This window comes from Belonocnema kinseyi, chromosome 7 (genome assembly GCF_010883055.1).
Source record: "Belonocnema kinseyi isolate 2016_QV_RU_SX_M_011 chromosome 7, B_treatae_v1, whole genome shotgun sequence".
Taxonomy (NCBI): Eukaryota; Metazoa; Arthropoda; class Insecta; order Hymenoptera; family Cynipidae; genus Belonocnema; species Belonocnema kinseyi.
The window spans coordinates 22326597-22347088 of NC_046663.1; the positions used below are offsets into that span (position 1 = coordinate 22326597).

General features: G+C 31.0%; 1 protein-coding gene across 2 annotated transcripts in view; it reads right to left on the reverse strand.

Moving 5' to 3' along the window:
• The window catches only part of LOC117176937 (Krueppel-like factor 3), a 766707-nt gene that overhangs the window by 484045 nt on the left and 262170 nt on the right, over nt 1–20492 (reverse strand). For both annotated transcript variants that reach the window (XM_033367339.1, XM_033367338.1), the window contains exon 4: nt 4914–5070. In XM_033367339.1, the coding sequence (XP_033223230.1) occupies nt 4914–5070 (157 nt within the window). The remainder of the gene's footprint in view (nt 1–4913; nt 5071–20492) is intronic.

Here is a 20492-nt window from a genome sequence, read left to right on the forward strand (position 1 = left end):
ATTTTGTGAAAAATTCATGTGTTTGTTTGAAATTCAACTGGTTAGAAACTCGCTTTTTTGTTAAAAATTATGTATTCAAGCTGCAAGTTTAACTGTTCTATTTGCAGTTAAAAACTGATTTTGTTTTTTTTTTTAGAAAATTCAAATAGTTGGTTTAAAATTCATGTATTTTATTGAAAAATTGTTTTTCGCTGGAATATTAATGTTCTTAGTGGAAAATTAATTTTTTCAGATTGAAAATTCAGGTATTTGGTTATAAATTTCACTATTCTTTTAAATTCATCTTTATTGGTATAAAATGAAATTTGTTTGCTGAAAGATTTTTTCTTTTGGATTTAAAATTAATTTTTAATTAAAGAATAATTATATTTTTCCGGTGAAAATGTATGTTTATAGGTTGTAAATTCAACTAATTGGTTAAAAGTTCAAGCATTTTTCTAAAAGTTCTTTCTTCTTTGCTTAAAATATGAACTATTTGGCTGGAAACACGAACAGTTTACAAAATAGATTTTGTTGTTTAGAATTCAACTCATTTTGTAGGTAATTAATCTTTTTTCATTTTCAAGCGCTTAATATTGAATTTAGTATAGTATAAAGAATTTTCCTTTTTCTAAAAATTATTTGACTAGTACAATAGACAAAATTTAACAACAGAAATATACTAACAAACCCGGACGACAAGCATAACACTAATTCTCTACATTAAAATAGGGTTCTGGAATTGTTCTGATTACAATTAATCAATACAAAAAATTGAAGGTTATGGAAATGCTGATATCTGTCATCTTGGAGAATAGCAAAAAAAACAAGAAAAATATCTGCTGTTTAAACGCTCGACTCGCGAATAGTGGCGTTGAGGGTTCGAATCCGGGCCCAGGCAGATTTTTTCTCACTTCTCTAAAAATCATCTGACCTCTAAAATCCAATACTTTTTAAACTATAAAAGTATTATGTGTTAACAGAAGTCTCACCCAAGTATCGCATTACGTTCTATAAGATTGCTCAACCATTGGAACCTTCGATGGTTTTCCCATCCAAGATCAATTTCTGCAAAATGGAAGTGCACTTGCACCTAAGTGTTGCGACGCTTAATTTTATTTTACGATGCGAACGTGATCAGCTGTTTTTGCACGTAGAACCGGTCATTATAAACTGATGCCGATAGAGGGCAGAATTATGCTATTAATGTATTCCTGGAAGCTAAGGCGGATTCCCTTTCCTCGCTGATTACCCGTAATTTCTCTGTAATCAACTACAAGAATATTCGACGACGCATGATAACTCGAGTTGATGCCCATTTCGTAATTCATAAAATAAACATCCATGAACTTGCGGTCATCTGCCATCAATGATGCAGTTCTTAAGAACCACAGTTTACAAAGTTTATTCTGAAACTATCGAACCAATAGGATTCCACTCAGGATTTCAGAAACCCTGCACATGAACCATCCCCCTTCTCTTATTTCCTAATGAACAAATAAGGATCATTGATTATTTATTATGGTAAAAAATAAAATTTTAAGTTATTAGATAAGTTTTTCTACTGAAAGTGAGACTTCCAGTCTCTCAAACAAAACCAGTAAAATTGTTACTGATTAAATCAGTTTTGTTTACTATCACTGATGAACCAGTGATTTTCCAAATTTGACTGATTGCACCAGTAAGTGACTTAACTAAACGAACGTTTCTGAATAAACCTTTGACGCCTAATAATAGATTCAATCAGTGAACATTACTGGTTAAACCAATGACGAAATTTCACTGAGTGAACCAGTGAAATCTCACTGATCGTTAGTAACATACTTTTGGCTGTTTTAACCAGTGAGATTTCGTTGATTCATTTCAAAAGAGCACTCTAAAATATTCTCAAAACAGGGGAAATTGAATAATTTTCCAAGGAAATAGAGGAATAACAGGGAAATTAATTTCCTGAAATGAAAATTCATGTTAAAAACAATAATAATTCTTAAGCACTAGTCGAATTTTCGATAAGAAAATAAATTTATAACCAAACTTTTAGATTTACAAAGATGAATTTTAAACAAAATAGTTGAACAAAAATAGTTGAAGAAACAAAATAGTTGAAACCTTTTAGACTATAAGAATATAAAATTTCAACCCACAGATGAATTTTCAACAACAAAAAAACAGGAATTTTCAGAAGAGTAGTTGAATTTACAATCCAGAAAGATTGTTCAGCTCTGAAGAAAAAACAATCTCTACAAGTGCTTTGAATTTTCAACCTGAAAAAATAAATTTGCTAGAAAATAAATGAGTTTTCAACAAAAAAAGTGAAAGTTTCGAATAAATAGCTTAATTTTCAATCAAAAGATAAAATTTATACCACAAGATTAAATTTGAAAAAAAAATTTTAATTTTTAACCACAATTTAAAAAGTTGAATTTTCGAATTAAAACTTAATTTTCGACAAAAAAACCGAACTTTTAACTATTTGAATTCCCACTAAAATAAATGAATTTTCAATAAAGCAGATTAATTTTCTACCCCAAAAGACGATCTTTAAAAAAATACATAAATTATCAATTAAATAGTTAAATTTTTATCAAAATATCAAAAAACATCAATCAAACCAAGTTAAATTCAAATATATAAGACGAATCAATTTTTAACAAATTGTCCAATTTAAAAAAAAAAAATTTTTTGGGTTAATAAAGAAAAAAAGTTGTATCCGAAATGAAAGTTTAATTTTCTAACCCGAAAGACGAAATTTCAACCAAACAGTTGCATTTTTTATTAAAGAGGATGATATTTTTATCAAGAGAGATCAATTTTCAATCCAGAAAGACCATTATATATACAAGATATCTACGAAACAGATAAATATGTTATCTAAAAATATAGATTTTCAACAAAAAATTTAATTTACAAACAGTTGAATTTTTAACCAAAAAAGTTTTTCATTTCAAATTAAAACCAGCTAAATTCAACTAAAACGATGAATTTTCAATGAAGATAATTAATTTTCCACCAAAAAGACGAAGTTTCATCAAAATATATAAAATTTCCACTTAAAAAGATAAATTTTGAATTAAGTGGATCAATTGTCAACTAAATACAAAAAGGTTAGATTTTCAGTCAAAAAATTAATTATTGATCCAAAAAAAAATTTAAATAAAATATTTGAATCCTTAAACAAAAAGTTTAAATGTCATCCAACGCGGTTTCAATTTTAAACAAAATAAATTAAATTTGTACACAAATAGTTGATTTTTCGACCAAAAAATATGAATTTTCCACAAAAAAGTTATTTTACGGACTAAATGTTAAATTTCCAACTAGACAAGATTTTCATTTGAAATAAAAGCCAATTATATTGATCCAAAAAGACGAATTTAAAAAAGGACTTGCATTCTTAACTGGAAATTAGGAATTTTCAACCAAGAAAATTATTTTTCGCCAAAAATACGAAGTTTTAGCAAACAACGTGAATTTTCTAATAGCAAAAATAAGTTTTCAATTGAAAATGTCAATTTATAGCCAACAATCAAAAAATTTAATTTTCAGTTTAAAAAATTAATTCTCAATAACGTTTTTTTAAATTTAATCAAATAGTTGTATTTTTTCTGAAAAATATAAATTTTCTAATGAAGAAATTAATTTTCCACCAAAAATACGATGTTTTAAAAAAATACATGAATTTTATAATGGAACAGAACATTTTTCAATTCAAAATATAAATTTTTAGCCAGCAATGGAAAAATTGCGTTTTCAGTTAAAAAATTAATTCTTAGTAAACAAACAAATTTTTAACAAAACAGTTGTATTTTTAACTGAAAAGGATGAATTTTCAAACAATAAATATAATTTTATACGAAACAAGACGAATTTCGAACAAAACAGTATAAATTTTCGACTATAAATGATTTTTTTTCATAAAATATTTGAATTTTTACAAAATAATTCAATTTTCAACCAAAAAGTACCATTTTTAACCATATGAGACGAATTCTGTATCGAAAATATAATAGTATACTTTTTAACCAAAAAGAATGAATTTTCATCCAAAAAATGTGGAAATTTCTTATTGAGTTCTATTAATTTAGTTCGCATTTAAGCGAAAAAAAATAATTCCACAAAAAATCCTAGTTATAAAATAAATCCGCTGTAATTGATGTGTTTAAAAAAACTGCTTTTTGTGATACAAATAAGCAAAATAGGCGACTGTCAACGAGTGTAAAACTTTCAGCATGAGGTTGGCGGTCAGCGGAGCCTAGCACGTGACGGATACGACTGTACAAAATAAAAAATTCGACTGAAAAAATTTAACTGTTTTTCAAACGAAGTAATTTAGGAAGATCTCCAAATTTCCAGATTATTATTATTATTATCTGTTAGACTGCTCACAAAACAGAGAGATCAATAAAAAGGAGAAAAAACAGGAGAGAGACAAAATAGTTCCGAGACTCTGGATTTAGTGTCACGCTCAGTCCCAAAATTGGCATTAAATCCAGGTTTTACTGTACTATGGGAGATCCTCGCTTCCAGTGAAAATTTTTATTTTACTAAGGTGAGTTCAGAATCTTCTACAATTTCAAACACAACCAGCGATAATCTGAAGCTGAATCCGACTATACTAAAAGTACTCCCATTTGCCCGAAAGTTTGGCCAGGGGAGAGGAAAACTACAGAAAACCAGCTTCCGATTTCAGCCTATTTTTCCAAAGTCGAGTTTGAAGGCAGATATTTGTCCCCACCCATCTGTATCAAAGTTTGTATTCGCCATTATTATTCTCACACAGTCTGCTGGATTGAAGCTCTTTGAATATAATTCCGAGGCTTGGAAGTCCTCCCTTTCGAGGTGGGTGTCGCAAAAAGTATTTTCGAGAAATGTTGAAAAAAAAAAAAACGAGTCATTAAAGAAAGACTACTTGAAGTGTTTGATGATGTACTTACCGGTAGAGACGCAAAGCGGCGGAGTCGTGGGCGTTGTCGATGGCGATGGAACTCTCCTAGTAATTAATGCCGCTGGACTATACCGAGGCACCTGCAGCACCACGGGAGTTTTCACCGACAGGTCCACGGGTTCAAGCTGTACCGGCGGTCCCGCCGCCTGCAACAACAAAAACAAAATTCTCAGATTTAAATTAACTTCTCACTATAATCTGCGAGCAAGTACAGGTACGAGTAGGTATATCCTCCTAGAGGGACTTTACTTGTGGCTAATATTACCCACGTCGTGCAAACTACGCTTACCAAGTAATTTTCTCCCGGCCAAACTAATGCTTCTTTGTAAAATTTAAACGTACACCTAATTGAATTTCATAATAGAAACGTGCCTGCGTACAGAGAGTCGTGTCACATCGAACAATCGGCGACAATCGAAAAAAGCGCCATTTCAGAATGTCCAATCGCTTCGGGAAAGTATCCTTTGAGACTCGCGGATTTTTTCAAAGAAAACATCTGTGAGAATTATTCACTTCTTCTCTAGTTGACATATGAAAGTCCGGTCTCTCCAAGTCCCTGACATGTATAGGCCATCATTCATGATGGGCTGAATATTGCCAAAGTTGAAAAAATTACATCTATTGGGTTTTTTGAAACCTCGACGAGCAACTTGGAACAATGGAGGCGTTAACAGGTGTGGAAAATTATTTTACATCCTGGTCATTTGTCTGACATTTTACCTGTAGAGTTACCGTTACTTAGGAGGCGTCCATAAACTACGTCATCAATTTTGGGCTATTTTTAACCCCCCCCCCCTCAGATTTAATTTATTCAGCGTTTTTTTTCGAGAATTTAGTGAGTTCAGTTGGTAATATTCAAATACGGCCGTGCGGTCAACTATGAGCTAAAAGATTAATTTTCATTCGAAAAAGAAGAATTTCTAACAAAAAAAGTTGAGTTTACGAGCCAACAGAACGAGTTTCTGACCAAACAGTTGAATTTTAGACCAGCATAGATTAACTTAACAATATTGTTTAATCTTCAACAAAATAATTATTTTTTTAACAAGAAAGGGGAATTTTGATCGAATAGCTGAATGTTTTACCTAAAAGATGAATTTTCAACAACTAAAGTCAATTTTTGACCAAGAGACGAACATGCAACAAAAAACATAGATTTTCAACCAAATTGTTGAAGTTATAATAAAAAAGGATCAGTTTTAAACCAAAAATGGACTCTTTGATTTTTCACTTTGAATAATTAAATTTCAACAACAAAATGAAACTTGAGCCAGCTGAATTTATCCAAAAAAAGATATGTTTAAAAAGATATCAGAACCCTTATCCAAAAAGAGGAGTTTATAATAAGTAAGATTAATTTTGCACCAAAAAGATGAATTTCAAACAAAATGAACGAATTTTCAACAAAATATTTGAATGTTTTAACAAGAAAAATGATTTTTTAACCAAATGGTTAAATTTAAAACCAAATAGGTTAATTTTCTACCAAATAAGTTCAATTTTCAAGTCAAAAGGTTGAATTTTCTAGAATAAAGTTAAATTTTTAATCTACAAATGTCAGTTATTTTATAAGAAAATAGTTAATTTTTTTTAATGAAGTGCCGAATCTGTAATCAGAAAAATTATTTTTTACAATATTATAAACTTTAAGCCCACTTACTAATTTTCCAACCAAACACTTTTTCAACTTAAAATAAAATTTTTTGATTCAGCCAAAAAAAAAACGAATTTTTAACAAGGTACATGCATTTTATACCAAATAGTTACATTTTTAAATAAATAATTGAACTTCTGAGAAATTAGTTGAATTTTTAACCGAAAATATAAATTTTTAATAAAAAGTGGAATTTTCTCACAAATTGTTGAAATTTTAATCCGAAAAGGCGAATAGTCCATAAAAAATTACATTTTTAACTCGAAAATAGGAAATTACAATCAAAAAGTTCATTTAAAAGAAAATAGTTAAATTTTCAAAGAAAATGATGAATAACTAACAAAAATAAAAAATCAATTTTCACAAAAAGTTTCAACTTTGAACCAATTTGTTTATTTTCAAACCAAAAATATGGGTTTCCAACGCAACACATAATAGTTGGAATTAAAAAATATTAATTGAATTTTCAAATAGGAAACAACAATTTTGATTAAAAATTATAAATTTTCAATGTAAAATAAAATAATTACATTTCAGTTAAGAAAAATTAATTCTTAACAACAACACAACGAGCAAAATAGTTCAAGTTATAACAGACGAGATAAATTTTCAACTAAAATAATTAAACGTCAACAAAGAAATAAAATTCTTTTTGACGAAATAGTTCATTATGCAACCAAATAATTTAATTTTCAATTTAAAAATACGATTTGAGAATCCAGAAAAATAATTTTTTACAACAAAAAAGTTTGTTGTAACATAATACGTGAATTTTCAACTACGAAAGATTATTTTTTAACCTAATGGTTACATTTTCAACTAAAAAATATAATTTTCTAATATAAATGGATAACTCACTTTTTAGTTCAAAGATCTAATTTACTACGAAAAGACGAATTTTTAACAAAATTCATGAATTTTTAAACAAATAGTTGAATCCTCAACGAAAAAGAATTGTTTTTTAACTGGTTGCATTTTTACTAAAAAATATCATTTTTTAACTAAAAATGGAATACTTGAAATTTTTTAACAAATGGGAGAATTTAGAACCAAGTGAGAATGAATGCCAAATCAGAAATATAACACTAGGCTTCTCAAATCAAAATAATTAACTTTCATCAAAAAATAGTTCGAATTTCTCGAACGGTTTTATTAAATTCAGCTCGCATTGAAGCAAAAAAATGAGAAAAAGAGAAAGGGGAAAAGGGAGAAGGAGAAAAGAGGAATTTCCTTTAAAAAAGGGGGAAAAAGGCAATTTTAAAAAATCGGAAAAGAGGGTGATATGTGAAGGCTTGTGAAGTCTGAAATAGGAAAGTGATTTCCAAACTAATTAGATTATTATGGAACTCTACCGTTGCAGGATCATCTTTTTCAAAATTCAAAAAAACTTTTTTTTAAATTTATCAATAGTAAATGTATTAAATATTATCTAAGTTCATAACGTTAGTTCCACTGACCCACCTCATCTAAAATTGTCCACACACTTTATGGACGGCCCTATTACTTATCAATTATTTCACTAATTCCATCTAAGGAAATTCCATTTAACTCGCAAAAGGTCCATTTTCAATCGAATAGTCAAGCGACATCGGCATATTTGGTTAGGAATATTGATTTAGAAAACTATCGCTCGACTTGAAATGACACCATCCAGCAAAGGACATTGCTTGCAAATCAAACTTATCCAATGACTGCTGATGCCCAAGTGCTTTCGTACAATTAGCATAAATAGCGTTAGCATTGACGTGGATTAATCACGACTAGTTCCCACGAGGTTCAGTTGACCTGCCCGTCCATTGCTTATACTCACTAGCCTACTCTATCCAGTCGCATCGTGGCGCACACTAATAGCTTCTAATCCGCGCGACTAATAGCCAATGGCCAACAGAATTTAGCATTACTTTCATTAAATTAAGGAAGATGTCTTCAGTAGTCGCTGATCAGGCTCTAAGAAATTGGATTAATAAATTTTAAAAATGAGCGGGTCCACTAATGTAGATGTGTGGAGATGAGCCACTAATCAACTTAGAAACTGAAATTTGTGATGCCTTCATAAAGAACCGGCACCTCCCACCAGTCTGCTTGGATGTTGAAAACGGATCCGTTCAAGTGAGAGTTAATGATCAACTGTCCAAGAAGGTTGAACTCGAAAATGGTTCGTTTGACCTTCCTGTCCATTTATTATACACACAAGCCTATTTTTACATTCATGAAACTAAGGAAGATGTATTTAGTGATTGCTAATCAATAAATAAGAAATTGGACTGATGTATATGATGATAGGAAAATTAATAGATGAAGGCCAACTGACTTGAGAAATTAGCGAACAAACCATGGTGAATCCATTTCAGGGTGTCTACCCGACGGATGATTTTAAATTCTAAATCATTTCCCGGTTTCCTTCATTTAGTCTTGTATTCTGTCTTGAGTAAACAATACGGAAAACAGATGCAAATTCTTTCGTGCTTCGTGCATTTAAAAATACCAATAACCTTTCGAGTTTACCCATCGGATACTAAACAAATCCAAGAGTACAATATTTTTCAGGGAATACTTTAATGAAATGTGGGAATTTGTAGGTATACTAATAGTAAAAATCCCCTTGCTGTCCTGCTATCTGTAATTTAGTGGAATTGATCGTCTTGTGAAACACGACAAGAAAATGAAGCTTAAAACATCACATAAGAACTTCTGTAGACTACCATGTAAGACAGTTTGGTATCTGGTGGTGATTTCCATATATTCTTCCAAATCATATTGATCTCAGAATTGATGAAATTTTGTAGATCATCAGACTCAACTAGAGCCACTTTATCAGAATCAGAAAAACGCAGGTTAACTAAGCTGGGGCATCAGCTTCCTCGTTGATTCTAATTCCTATGTGTAAAATAATTCAAACAAGGCCTAAGTTCCTTACCAAAAAATTACGTTTTGTTAAGAACTCTTGTCTAGCTTAGGTTAAATGGTCAAGTTTTATGAAATTCTTTTTATCTGCCATGACTTACATCTGTTAGTGTTAATTGGGATACACTTGTAGAAGTTTTTAATACAATTTTTTAACATATCTCTTTATTTCATTGGTTTGTTTTGTTTTTCGGGTAGTTGAGTAGTTTTAGATTAGTCTCCTTCAAAACTTTGTCAAATCTAATTGAGAATAATTTTGAATATTTATCAACTTCCTCGTATTTCATTGTGAGAATTCCTCGAAAGTCACTCTTGTAGACATGTTTACCTGGTGTCGAAGCCAGTTGACCAGTGATACCAACAGATGATAGTTTATCAAAGAGATTAGAATTTGGAAAGTTGTAAACCATAGATCCGCAATCTAGTTTTGACCTTAAAAGATCATTAAATATCTTTCTCAGGACTTTTTGATCGACTCCCTGGTTTCTTTTACCTAGAATTTTGTTTAAGACTTCGTTTACAGTCGTCCTTAATTTGATTGATTTAGGTTAACCATGTTAGGTTCTTGTCTCACTCCTCATTTAGTCTTTTATTTTCTCTTAAGTCAAAATTCAGAAAACAGCTGTAAACTCTTTCCAACTTCATGCAATCAGGAATATCAATAACTCCTCGAGTTTATCTATCGGTTAGAAACAAACCGGAGACTAGAATTGTTTTCCTGGAATGCTTTGACGAAACGTGGGAATGTTCAGACATACAAATAGCGAGAAACCCCTTGTTGTCCTGCTACCTGTCATAGTCTGGAATAAATGGATCGTCTGGTGAAACACGGTACGAAAATGAAACCAACAGCGTCACGTAAGATCGTTTGTAGGCTGCCATGTGTGACAGTAAACTCGTGCTTGCTCAGCAGTGAGACGACATTCGAATATCTATCTGCACGATTAAAATCGTGTCGACAGCTCCTCCGCAACACTGGCAAAAAATCCTGTTCCCACAACAATGCGGACCTGCCACTAGACGAATCGATTGTCGTAAATAATAAATCTACCAAGATACGTGTCACTATGGCAGCTAAATTGTTTTACTACACTAGAAGCTCATACTAATTTATATGCAATTTTACTTGCAAATTTACTTGCAATTATTTTATTTGTAAATGAAGTTTAATATGATACCGCGATATTCATTTTGGCTTTAATAACTTTTATTTGTACACGGCTCCGCACGGCTACCCTCTCAAGATGCAGAATAAATTAATGCGCAACACTAAACATTTTTATGCAAGTTTAGAAAAAACATTTGAAATGTCGGTGCGTACCAACTTTCATAGAAATACATGGTAAATGATCTGAACTCTAGAAGAATCCAAATATCAAGCCATTTCGAGCGCCCCTAGCACTTGGATGGGTAACCATCTACGACGTACGGCCGGGTCGTGTACTCGAATTTTGAAAACTCGGGAAGTGGTTTTCTGCAGCTTTCCTCTCATCTGGCCAAATGTTTAGGCACCTGCGAGTAATTCGAATAAACTCGTTTGTAGCCGCATTTTAATTAAATTGTACTAAAATTCATACAGACTATTATGAAATTACTGGAAGAAATTAATAAAAAGAAATAATTACTGAAACTAATAATAATGAAAGTTTGTACCATTATACAGTTTTAATTTCTTTCTTAATTCTTATCAAATATATAGTTCATACATTTTCTTATAAAAACTAATTTGTTTAAGATGTTCAAATAGTTAAAAATCTAAAAAACAGTTAAGTTCTGAATATGTTTATAGAATTTATTTTATTAATAAATCATTAGTGTAAATTTGCAAAGTGTCATAGTGAAAAATGTTTGGAAATACAATCTTTGTTGATTCCGTAAACAAATTATGCCTATTTTTCAAAAAATGCCCAAACCCTTAATTTTCACATGAAAAAAGATTATATAATAAATCATGAAAATTTGATTATTATAATTAATCGGAAAGACGATTCATCGTAAAAATAATCTTAGTCGACTTCGTTAACAAATTGTGTTTTATTAATTAAAAAATACCCTTACTCTTAATATGTATAGGAATATTGTTTGAATGATTAATAATTACTATAAATTTATAAAGTATGGTGGGAAATGATCAACGAAATACATTCTTAGTTCATTCCGTAAACAAATTATGCCGCTTACTCGAAAAATAACCAAACTATAAATATCTTGATAAACATTTTTTAAATAATTAATAATTGTAAATTTTCAAAGCTTCAGAGAAAATAAATCATCGAAAAGATATTCTTATATAATTATGTTAAAAAATAGAGCCTACTTGTAGAAAAAAAACCAAACTCCTAATTTTTTAATTTAAATTGTTTCAATAATGAATAGTACTAGTAAATTTGCAAAGCAACAAAGAAAAATTGTCTAATTTTTAGACATTCTTACTTGACTTCGTAAAAAAAAACCTCGTAGAAAAAAGGTCAAACTCTTATTTTCAAATTGTAATTCTTCAAATAAACAATAGTTCTTGTAAATTTACAAAGCAACATAGAAAAGAGTCATCGAATGTATATTCTAAGTTAATTTCGATAATAAATTGACTCGTAGCATAAAGGCCAAACTTTAAATTTTGTAATTAAAACTGTTGGAATAATTAATAGTTCTTGTAAATTTGAAAAGCAGCATAAAAAGAGTCATTCTATAGAAACTCTTACTTGACTTCGTAAAAAAATTAGCTTGTAGAAGAAAGGTCAAACTGTTATTTTTAAATTGAAATTCTTTAAATAACTAATAGATTATGTAAATTTGTATAGCAAAACATAAAAGAGTCCTCGGAAAAACATGCTTACTTGACTTCGAAAACAAAATGACTCGTAAGATAAAGGCCAAACTTTAAATTTTTGAATTAAAATGGTTTAAATACTTAATAGTTCTTGTAAATTCAAAAAGCAGCAGAAAAAAGGGTCATTCTATAGACATTCTTTTCGTAAAGAAATAACTCGTAGAAAATAAATTAAAATCTTATTTTTAAATTGAAATTCTTTAAATAAATAATAATTCATGTATATTAACAAAGCAAAATAGAAAAGAGTCATCCGATAGATATTCTTAGTTAACTCCCTCAAAAAATTGACTCGTATTAAAACGCTCAAACTCTTATTTTTAAATTGAAATTCTTTAAATAATTTATAGATTATGTGAATTTCCTTAGCAAAATATAAAAGAGTCCTCGGATAGACATTCTTAGTTGACTTCGAAAACAAATTGACTCGTAGAATAAAGGCCAAACTTAAAATTTTTTAATTAAAATTGTTTAAATACTTAATAGTTCTTGTAAATTCAAAAAGCAGCAGAAAAAAGAGTCATTGTATAGACATTCTTAATTAACTTGATAAAAAAAATTAACTCGTAGAAAAAAAATTAAAATCTTATTTTTAAATTGAAATTCTTTAAATAAATAATATTTCTTGTAAATTTACAGAGCAAAATAGAAAAGAGTCATCCGATAGACATTCTTAGTTAACTCCGTTAAAAAAGTGACTCGTATCAAAACGGCGAAACTCTTAGTTTTTAAATTGAAATTCTTTAAATACTCAAATCATATAGACATTCTTAGTTGATTTCGAAAAAAACTGACTTATATGATAAAGGTCAAACTTTTAATTTTTCAATGAAAATTGTTTAAATTATTAATAGTTCTTGTAAATTTGAAATGCAGAATAAAAGAGAGTCATTATATAGACATTCTGACTTTACTTCGTAAAAAAATTAACTCGTAGTAAAAAGGTTAAACACTTATTTTTAAATTAAAATTCTTTAAATAAATAATAATTCATGTATATTTACAAAGCAAAATAGAAAAAGAGTCATCGTATAGACATTCTTAGTTGATTTCGAAAACAAATTGACTCGTAGGATAAAAGCCAAACTTTTAATTTTTTAATTAAAATTGCTTAAGTAATTAATAGTTCTTGTAAATTTGAAAAGCAGCATAAAAAAGAGTCATTATATAGACATTCTTACTTGACTTCATAAAAAAATTTAATCTTAGAAAAAAGTTTATACTCTTATTTTCAAATTGAAATTCTTTAGATAAATAATAGTTCTTGTAAATTTAGAAAGCAAAATAGAAAAGACATCCAATAGACATTCTTAGTTGACTCCGTCAAAAAATTGACTTGTTATCAAAACGGTTAAACTATTAGTTTTTAAATTGAAATTATTCAAATGGATAACAGTTCTTGTAAATTTTAATAGCAACATAAAAAGAGTTATCGTATAGACACTCTTACTTGAATCCGTAAAAAATTGACTTGTATAAAAAAGGGCAAACTCCTAATTTTTTAATTATAATTGTTTAAATAATTAACAGTTCTTGTAAATTTGCAAAGCAATATAGAAAAGAGTTATCGGATAGACACTCTTAGTTGGACTCCGAAAACAAATTGGCTCTTAGAAAAAGGTCACAATTAGTTTCGTAATTAAAATTGTTTGAATAATTAATATTTTATGTAAATTTGCATAGAAAAATTTAAAAGAGCCACCGGCTAGACATTCTTAGCTAACTTCGTAAACAAATTTACTTTTAGAAAGAGGCAAACTCTTAATTTTGTAATAAAAATTGCTTCTATAATTATTAGTTCTTGTAGGTTTACAAAGCAACATAGAAAAGAATAATCCGATAGACATTCGTAGTCTTAATTTTTAAATTAAAATTGTTTAAATAATTAATATTTCTTATAAATCTACAAAGCAACATGATACATTTAATGTTTTCTTTAAAAAATAGGCATTTATGACAATTTTTTAAATAATTACAATGTTTGAAGATTAAATAAATGTTTAAAAAAACGTATATGAGCTCCACTCGAATTCGGCACGATCGCTAGGATTGTTTACATCCATTATGTAAACAGATCCCTCCAATGTGGCTTGATGTCTTAGAGCTAGCTTTGAAGGAAATGCAAGTGAAAATTGTAGAATTCAAACTCCAGACTCGACTTGTATCCCTAGCATTTACCGCCGCCAAACGGAGCACATCAGGACTAGGGGGCTAGAGTTCTTAACCTAAAAATGATTCTAGATCGCATTTTGGTGCGCATGCATTGCCTTCATAATTGATTCCGCTGATCTCGATTCTAAAGAATAGGCGGCGCGTTTAAATCCAACCAATAGGTGAAGAGATAAGGTGGCTTCAGACTTCGAGATTATATCGCAACCTCTTTTTTATGATAGGATGTAGACCGTTTAGGCAGCTTTAAATATCTGAAGTCCCCTTCTCATAGGAGGTCATCAGAAATTAAACCCTTGAGCTCACATCCCTTTTCGAGTCTTTAACTACCATAACTCTCATCATAAGCCTCCAAGCAATGCCTGTCGTATTAAATCCTGCGGGGTTTTCAATTTCTAAAATCTATCTGCAGCTGGATTTTGATTAGAAGCGCTAACATTCGCCTGAACAATTGATCAAAGAAGTGAACTACTGCATTAAAACAAAACTCCGCAGCACAACTGGTCACCGACAGACATGTTTAACGAATAAAATAAATGTTTAACAAAGTAGTTTTAACGTTAAAGAAATAGTTGAATGTGCAGCAAAAAAGATGACAAAAAGTGGAAGCTTTTTTAAAAAAGGTGGAAAAAGAATTGGTGCGCGTGTGTATAAAAGGAAGAAAAATATTTTCTTCAAGTGCACGGATTAGCTCGGAAATACTTGAATGATTGGGAGCATAAAAGTAGCACGGAAGCGAATTCAGTGACACTAGCTCGCGTATAATTAATGATCGGCACGAATCATTTGATTCGAAACTCTTTACGGCTGAGTATATGTGTACGTGTTTGGACATCGATTGGCACGCCTTTTCTGTGCAGGGTACTTCCACAACTCAGAAACGTATTGGCACTTGGATTTCCAAATCGAGCTAGTCAAGACTCTTGAATCCATTTTTAGAAACTCATTTCCTAAAGGCTATTCATAACGGAGAGACTCGAAAGTCAAGACAGCATTACCGAAGCGTCAAGTCTTTTTCTAGAGGGAACACTTCATTTTTTTCGCATAAGACCGTAGAGTTTTTATGCGGATGGAAGGCCTTTTAGTAATTCATGAATCGTGTTTGAAGCACCTCTTTCTCATGAACGTCTATATCTGCATTAGCCTAATCTTGCACACGCCAAGTGTTGGATAGCGTGATATGGTAGCTCTCTCAAGAGAAGGCACCGTGAATAATACGTAATAAGGGTATCTTCCTATAATAACGTAATTACATCGGTTATGGTAAATACACTTACAATTTTATAGAAAAGAACGTCTTAACGAAATCGTACGAACTTGGAACAACCTGAATACTTTGTTGGCGTGCAACATCTTGGAAAAAAGGGTTGACGTGTATTTTGATTGATGAACTTAGGATTTCTAGCTTAAGCAATAGGTGTTTACTAATATTTCCTAGATACAGAATAAACTTTGCGTTAGAAACGTGCAAAGTAATGGGTGAAAAGTAACATTCGCCACTCGACGCCGCTAGGTGGCAGCACGTTACTGACGCCGCAACGTGCTGCCGTCTAGTGGTTCTATCCCATTTCAAGCATTACCTTCAATGTTTCTTACATACATTTTTTTTTTAAACTGATAGCATGACCAACGTCAATTCGCTGGATACAGGTCAAGATGCTTCAAAAACAAGGGAAATAGGGTAATCCTCTTATGAAAATAGAAGAAGAAATTGTTTGAATTAAATTAGAAGTTGCATTTTTAACCAAACCAGATTATTTGTAACGAGTCTGGAGTTGCAAAAGGGGAAAAAGTGCAAATTTCTTTAAAGCAAGATTAAAAAGAAATTCTTGAAAAAGGGGGAAAAGGGGTCTGAATAGCATAAAATGCAGACATCATCGAACTAAAGGCGCTTCTCTGCGCTTGTCAACCTGGCAGTTGCATGGTCAGTGTTCGCCTTGCGAAGCGTTGCATGAATTGCCGGAAGAAACGATTCAATTCCGACAACATTGACACTTATGACGCAAATCCCAGCGTCTTTATCTGACAAATCAAGGTTCGTTAGGTAAAATTAACTAATCCTCGTTGATCTCTGATGTCTCAAATCAATTCTGACTCGAGAAATCTTTTAGGTTTTTCATCAAACCGCACAGTGGTCGAATCGAGGAGGCAGTTGGTCATCACCGTTCATACCACATCTCGCCTCGCTTGTCTCTTCATCTTACCTTTCTCAATTGATTCGTCTCTCGCTCAATCAATTTGGTTTTTGCATCGAACCACGAATTGGTATGCCGCAAACTTTTCCACTCGGTCCAACTTAATTAAGGATTGGCTCGATAATCGTTAGCTTCCAAAGAAGAGAAATCGGCTATAAGGAATGCTGTCGTCTAAAAAACTGAGAGAATTTTGAATAAAAAAGCCACTGTGATCTGGAGCGTATTAAACGAATTACTTGGACGTATAGCCTTATTTAAGCCTAATTTAAAAACTTCGCGAGGAGAATTTCAATGGAATAATTTAAGTCTTTTTCACCAGTTTGCTGCAGTTTTCCACTCCTCTGAACAAACTTTCAAACGAATGTCAGTACTTCCAACAAAAATCCAGCTAAAGATGGTTGCGAATTTTCGAGATGGAAGTAATTGAGTAATGTGGGGCTTAATCGAAAGGATGAATGGTATTTAAGTATGTAAAAACCTACAAAGGTATAAATGGAAAGAATAAATAAATAAAATTTAAGTCTTTTCCGGGTAATGTATCAGTGCGATAAAAAAGGCAGGAAAGAATCACGAGTAGCGTTAACAAACACTTAGCAGTATATGGAGACCCACAGAATGCCGGCAATCTTACATTATTAATCCGGTTGTGCACTATGCCACGTCGTAGATTGAGATGTCACATTTGCCAGCGAGAAAATCCCGCTATAACAACTCACGACTTCGTGAAGATTATAAGAGATAACTTGTGTCGCCATTAGTATAATTGTCTTTATTGAAATATCTATAGCAGTGAACCAAATTATAACAGACTTCACAGTCCAAAATACTAGCCCTCAAAACAGGGCCAATGAGACTATTTTACGCGAAAATAGGGGAATCGTTGGGAAATGTTCATTTTTAACAAACCAGATGAATTTTCAACAAAATAGTTAAATCTTCATCCCAAATGGAGGAATTTTTAAACAAAGAAAAAGGAATTTCTACAAAATAGTTAAATTTTTTACAAAAAAACTTCATTTTTAAACAAATACTTTAATTTTCTGCAAAATTGTTAAATTAGAACAAAATAGTGCATTTTTTACAAAGTGTTTGCGTTTTCTACGAAGACAGATGATTTTTCAAACAAATAATTACATTTTTAACTACAAACAATCATTTTTTAATCAAATATGGTATATTTTAATTTTCAATTGCAAAAATTTCGAAGAAATAAAATGAATTTTTAACCAAAGAGACGAATCTTCAACAACAACAAAATAAATTTTAACAAAATATTTCAACACTCAGTCAAGTAGTCGAATTTTCAACCAAAAAGATTAAAAATTTTAATCATAAACAATTGAATTGAAAAAAGACGAATTTTTAACCAAATAGTTGAATCTTCAACCCAAACAGATTAATTTTTAAACAAACATAAAAAGAAATTCATACAAAATAAAAGTATTTCTCTATTTTCAGTAAAAAAACATTCGAGAATAAGAAACGAATTTGCAACCATAGATGAATCTCTTACAAAAGAGTCAAATTTTCAAAAAAATAGTTCAATCGCCAATCAAAAGAGATACATTTTTAAACCAAAGGAAAGGAATTTTCACAAAACAGTTGAATTTTTAACTCCAAAGTATACATTTTTAACAAAATGTTATTTTCTAAGAGAAATATTAAATTTCAACAAAATAATTGATTTTCAGAAAAATGTTTGCATCCTCAAAGAGAGAAATTAGACTTTTGAACAAAAATGTTTATTTCCTATTAGGAAAGATTACTTTTCCACAAAAAAATTTAATTTTCCACCTGAGAAACTTTCATTTGAATCAAGAAGAATTTTTGCAAATATTTTAAATAACTTAAAATAATTAACAATTTTTTTAATTCTTGGGATAATTTTAAATGTATCTTTATCTAGTTTTTTTAATTAAAAAGATATTTTTAGAATATATTTTTTATATTCTGCCCTGAGGTCAAACTAGAATCTAGATGCAAAACAGTTTTAAAAATATGTGAATACTTACACAAATTATTGATCATATTTCCTTAAATTTCAGTTATAATTATAAAAATTTTATTTTATATTTTCTTAAATCATGTGATGACTGCAATCATTATTTAAATTTTGCGATTTTCGCGCACAAAGTTTGACAGTTCTACAGTCATTCCTGTTTTTAAAAAACAACCAAATTGGACATCTTTTCCAATATATTTTTAATGAATTGACTTTGTTTCCTTAAAATTGGGCTTATTAGACGATAGTGCATTGAAAATTTCTTAGAACTTTTTAAAATATTCTGAAATCTGATAAATTATTTACAACGTATGTAAATACACTAAATTCTCGGTTGCTGTCCCCTCGGTCTCTGGCCTCTTAGAACTGCAGGCCCACGTAGTTTCTCAGCTCCCAGCGCGAGAGGCAGTTGCCACTTGTGCATGTAAAACATCAACAGCGCAGCGGGAAGGCGCAGTGTGCGGGCACTCACTCGCGAATATTGCGCAGTATTATGCATTCCAATTGGAAACTGTTTTAAACTACCCTGACTGTAACATTTAGATCCCCCCAATTTTTGGCCAAGGCTATTTGCAGACAAACCCTTACACTGGACTGAAAACGAGAGTTTGGTGTATTGTAAAATGCTTAAACATTTTTCATATCTATTAACATTCTTTTAGAATCCTTTTAAATCCTATAAAATTCCTTATAATCCCAATCTGCTATGGACATTCTTTACAATACTTCAAAATCCCTCGGGGTCTGGTAAAATCCTTTTAAATACCAGGAAATCTTTTGAAATCCTTAAAAAAATCCGTAAAACCACTTGAGGATTGGTCAGATAATCCCAATTTACTTCTGAGGATAATTGGGCCGGTTTCGTCATCCTGAGATTGTTATTGTTAGGTACAAACAGTGAACATTTGAAAAAAACGGATCTCTATCTAAAATTTGAGATCGCAAAGGAACCGGTTGGAGCTCGAGTGTCATTTTGAGTCCGGCACACGCTCATTGTACGCTTCTTCGACCTTCCTTAATAGGCTTTCAGAAAAGGCACCGGCAGTGAAAAACAGCGTGTCTTTGCCATTTTAATCGGCTTTTCTTAGATATCTGGTAGCGAACGCGGCGCGGCGCCATATCTATATTCCACCATTAGTACCGATGCCGCTTGGAAAAAGGTCCCGTTCCCCATAGCTACTAGAGTCCCTACAGCAAGTGACATTCTTTTTTTAATCAAACAGGTTTTACGTGACCATTCGCAACTTCCTGCAACAACGTCCCTTAGCCATACAGTACATTTGAATATCGCTGAGGGGCCAGGATCAACTTTTTCCTTTCTTACAATAAAAAAAATGGAAAAGCCTTCACGATCAACACGCTTTATTCAACTCTATGCAATTGGAAATATTTAACAGTGACTTTGAGAAGATTCGGGGGCTTAATTAGTTCGTGTCCGTGCTTAGTTTCCAGAATGTTCTCAAACGGCCGCAATGATGTCACAAAAGAATATTGCGCAATTGCAAGGTACGAATTTGCGTAAGCAAACTCAAGGTAATTTAGTATCCTACCTTACCGACTTCGAGAACATTCTACAGCTTAAGGGCATGTGACACAGCTAAATACCTATATTACCGACCACACTTTGTTAAGTACACTGAATGTTTTTTTGAACCTAAGAACTTTTTTTGTAAATAAAATATCGAGCTGAAACGTTGGAAGATTTATTAGAATACAATAAAGTACGTTTAGGTACTGCATTTTGGTAAGAACTTCACTGAAAATTATTTCATCTTTTTTCTGAACCTCAACATTTTTTGAACGTTCGAACTTTT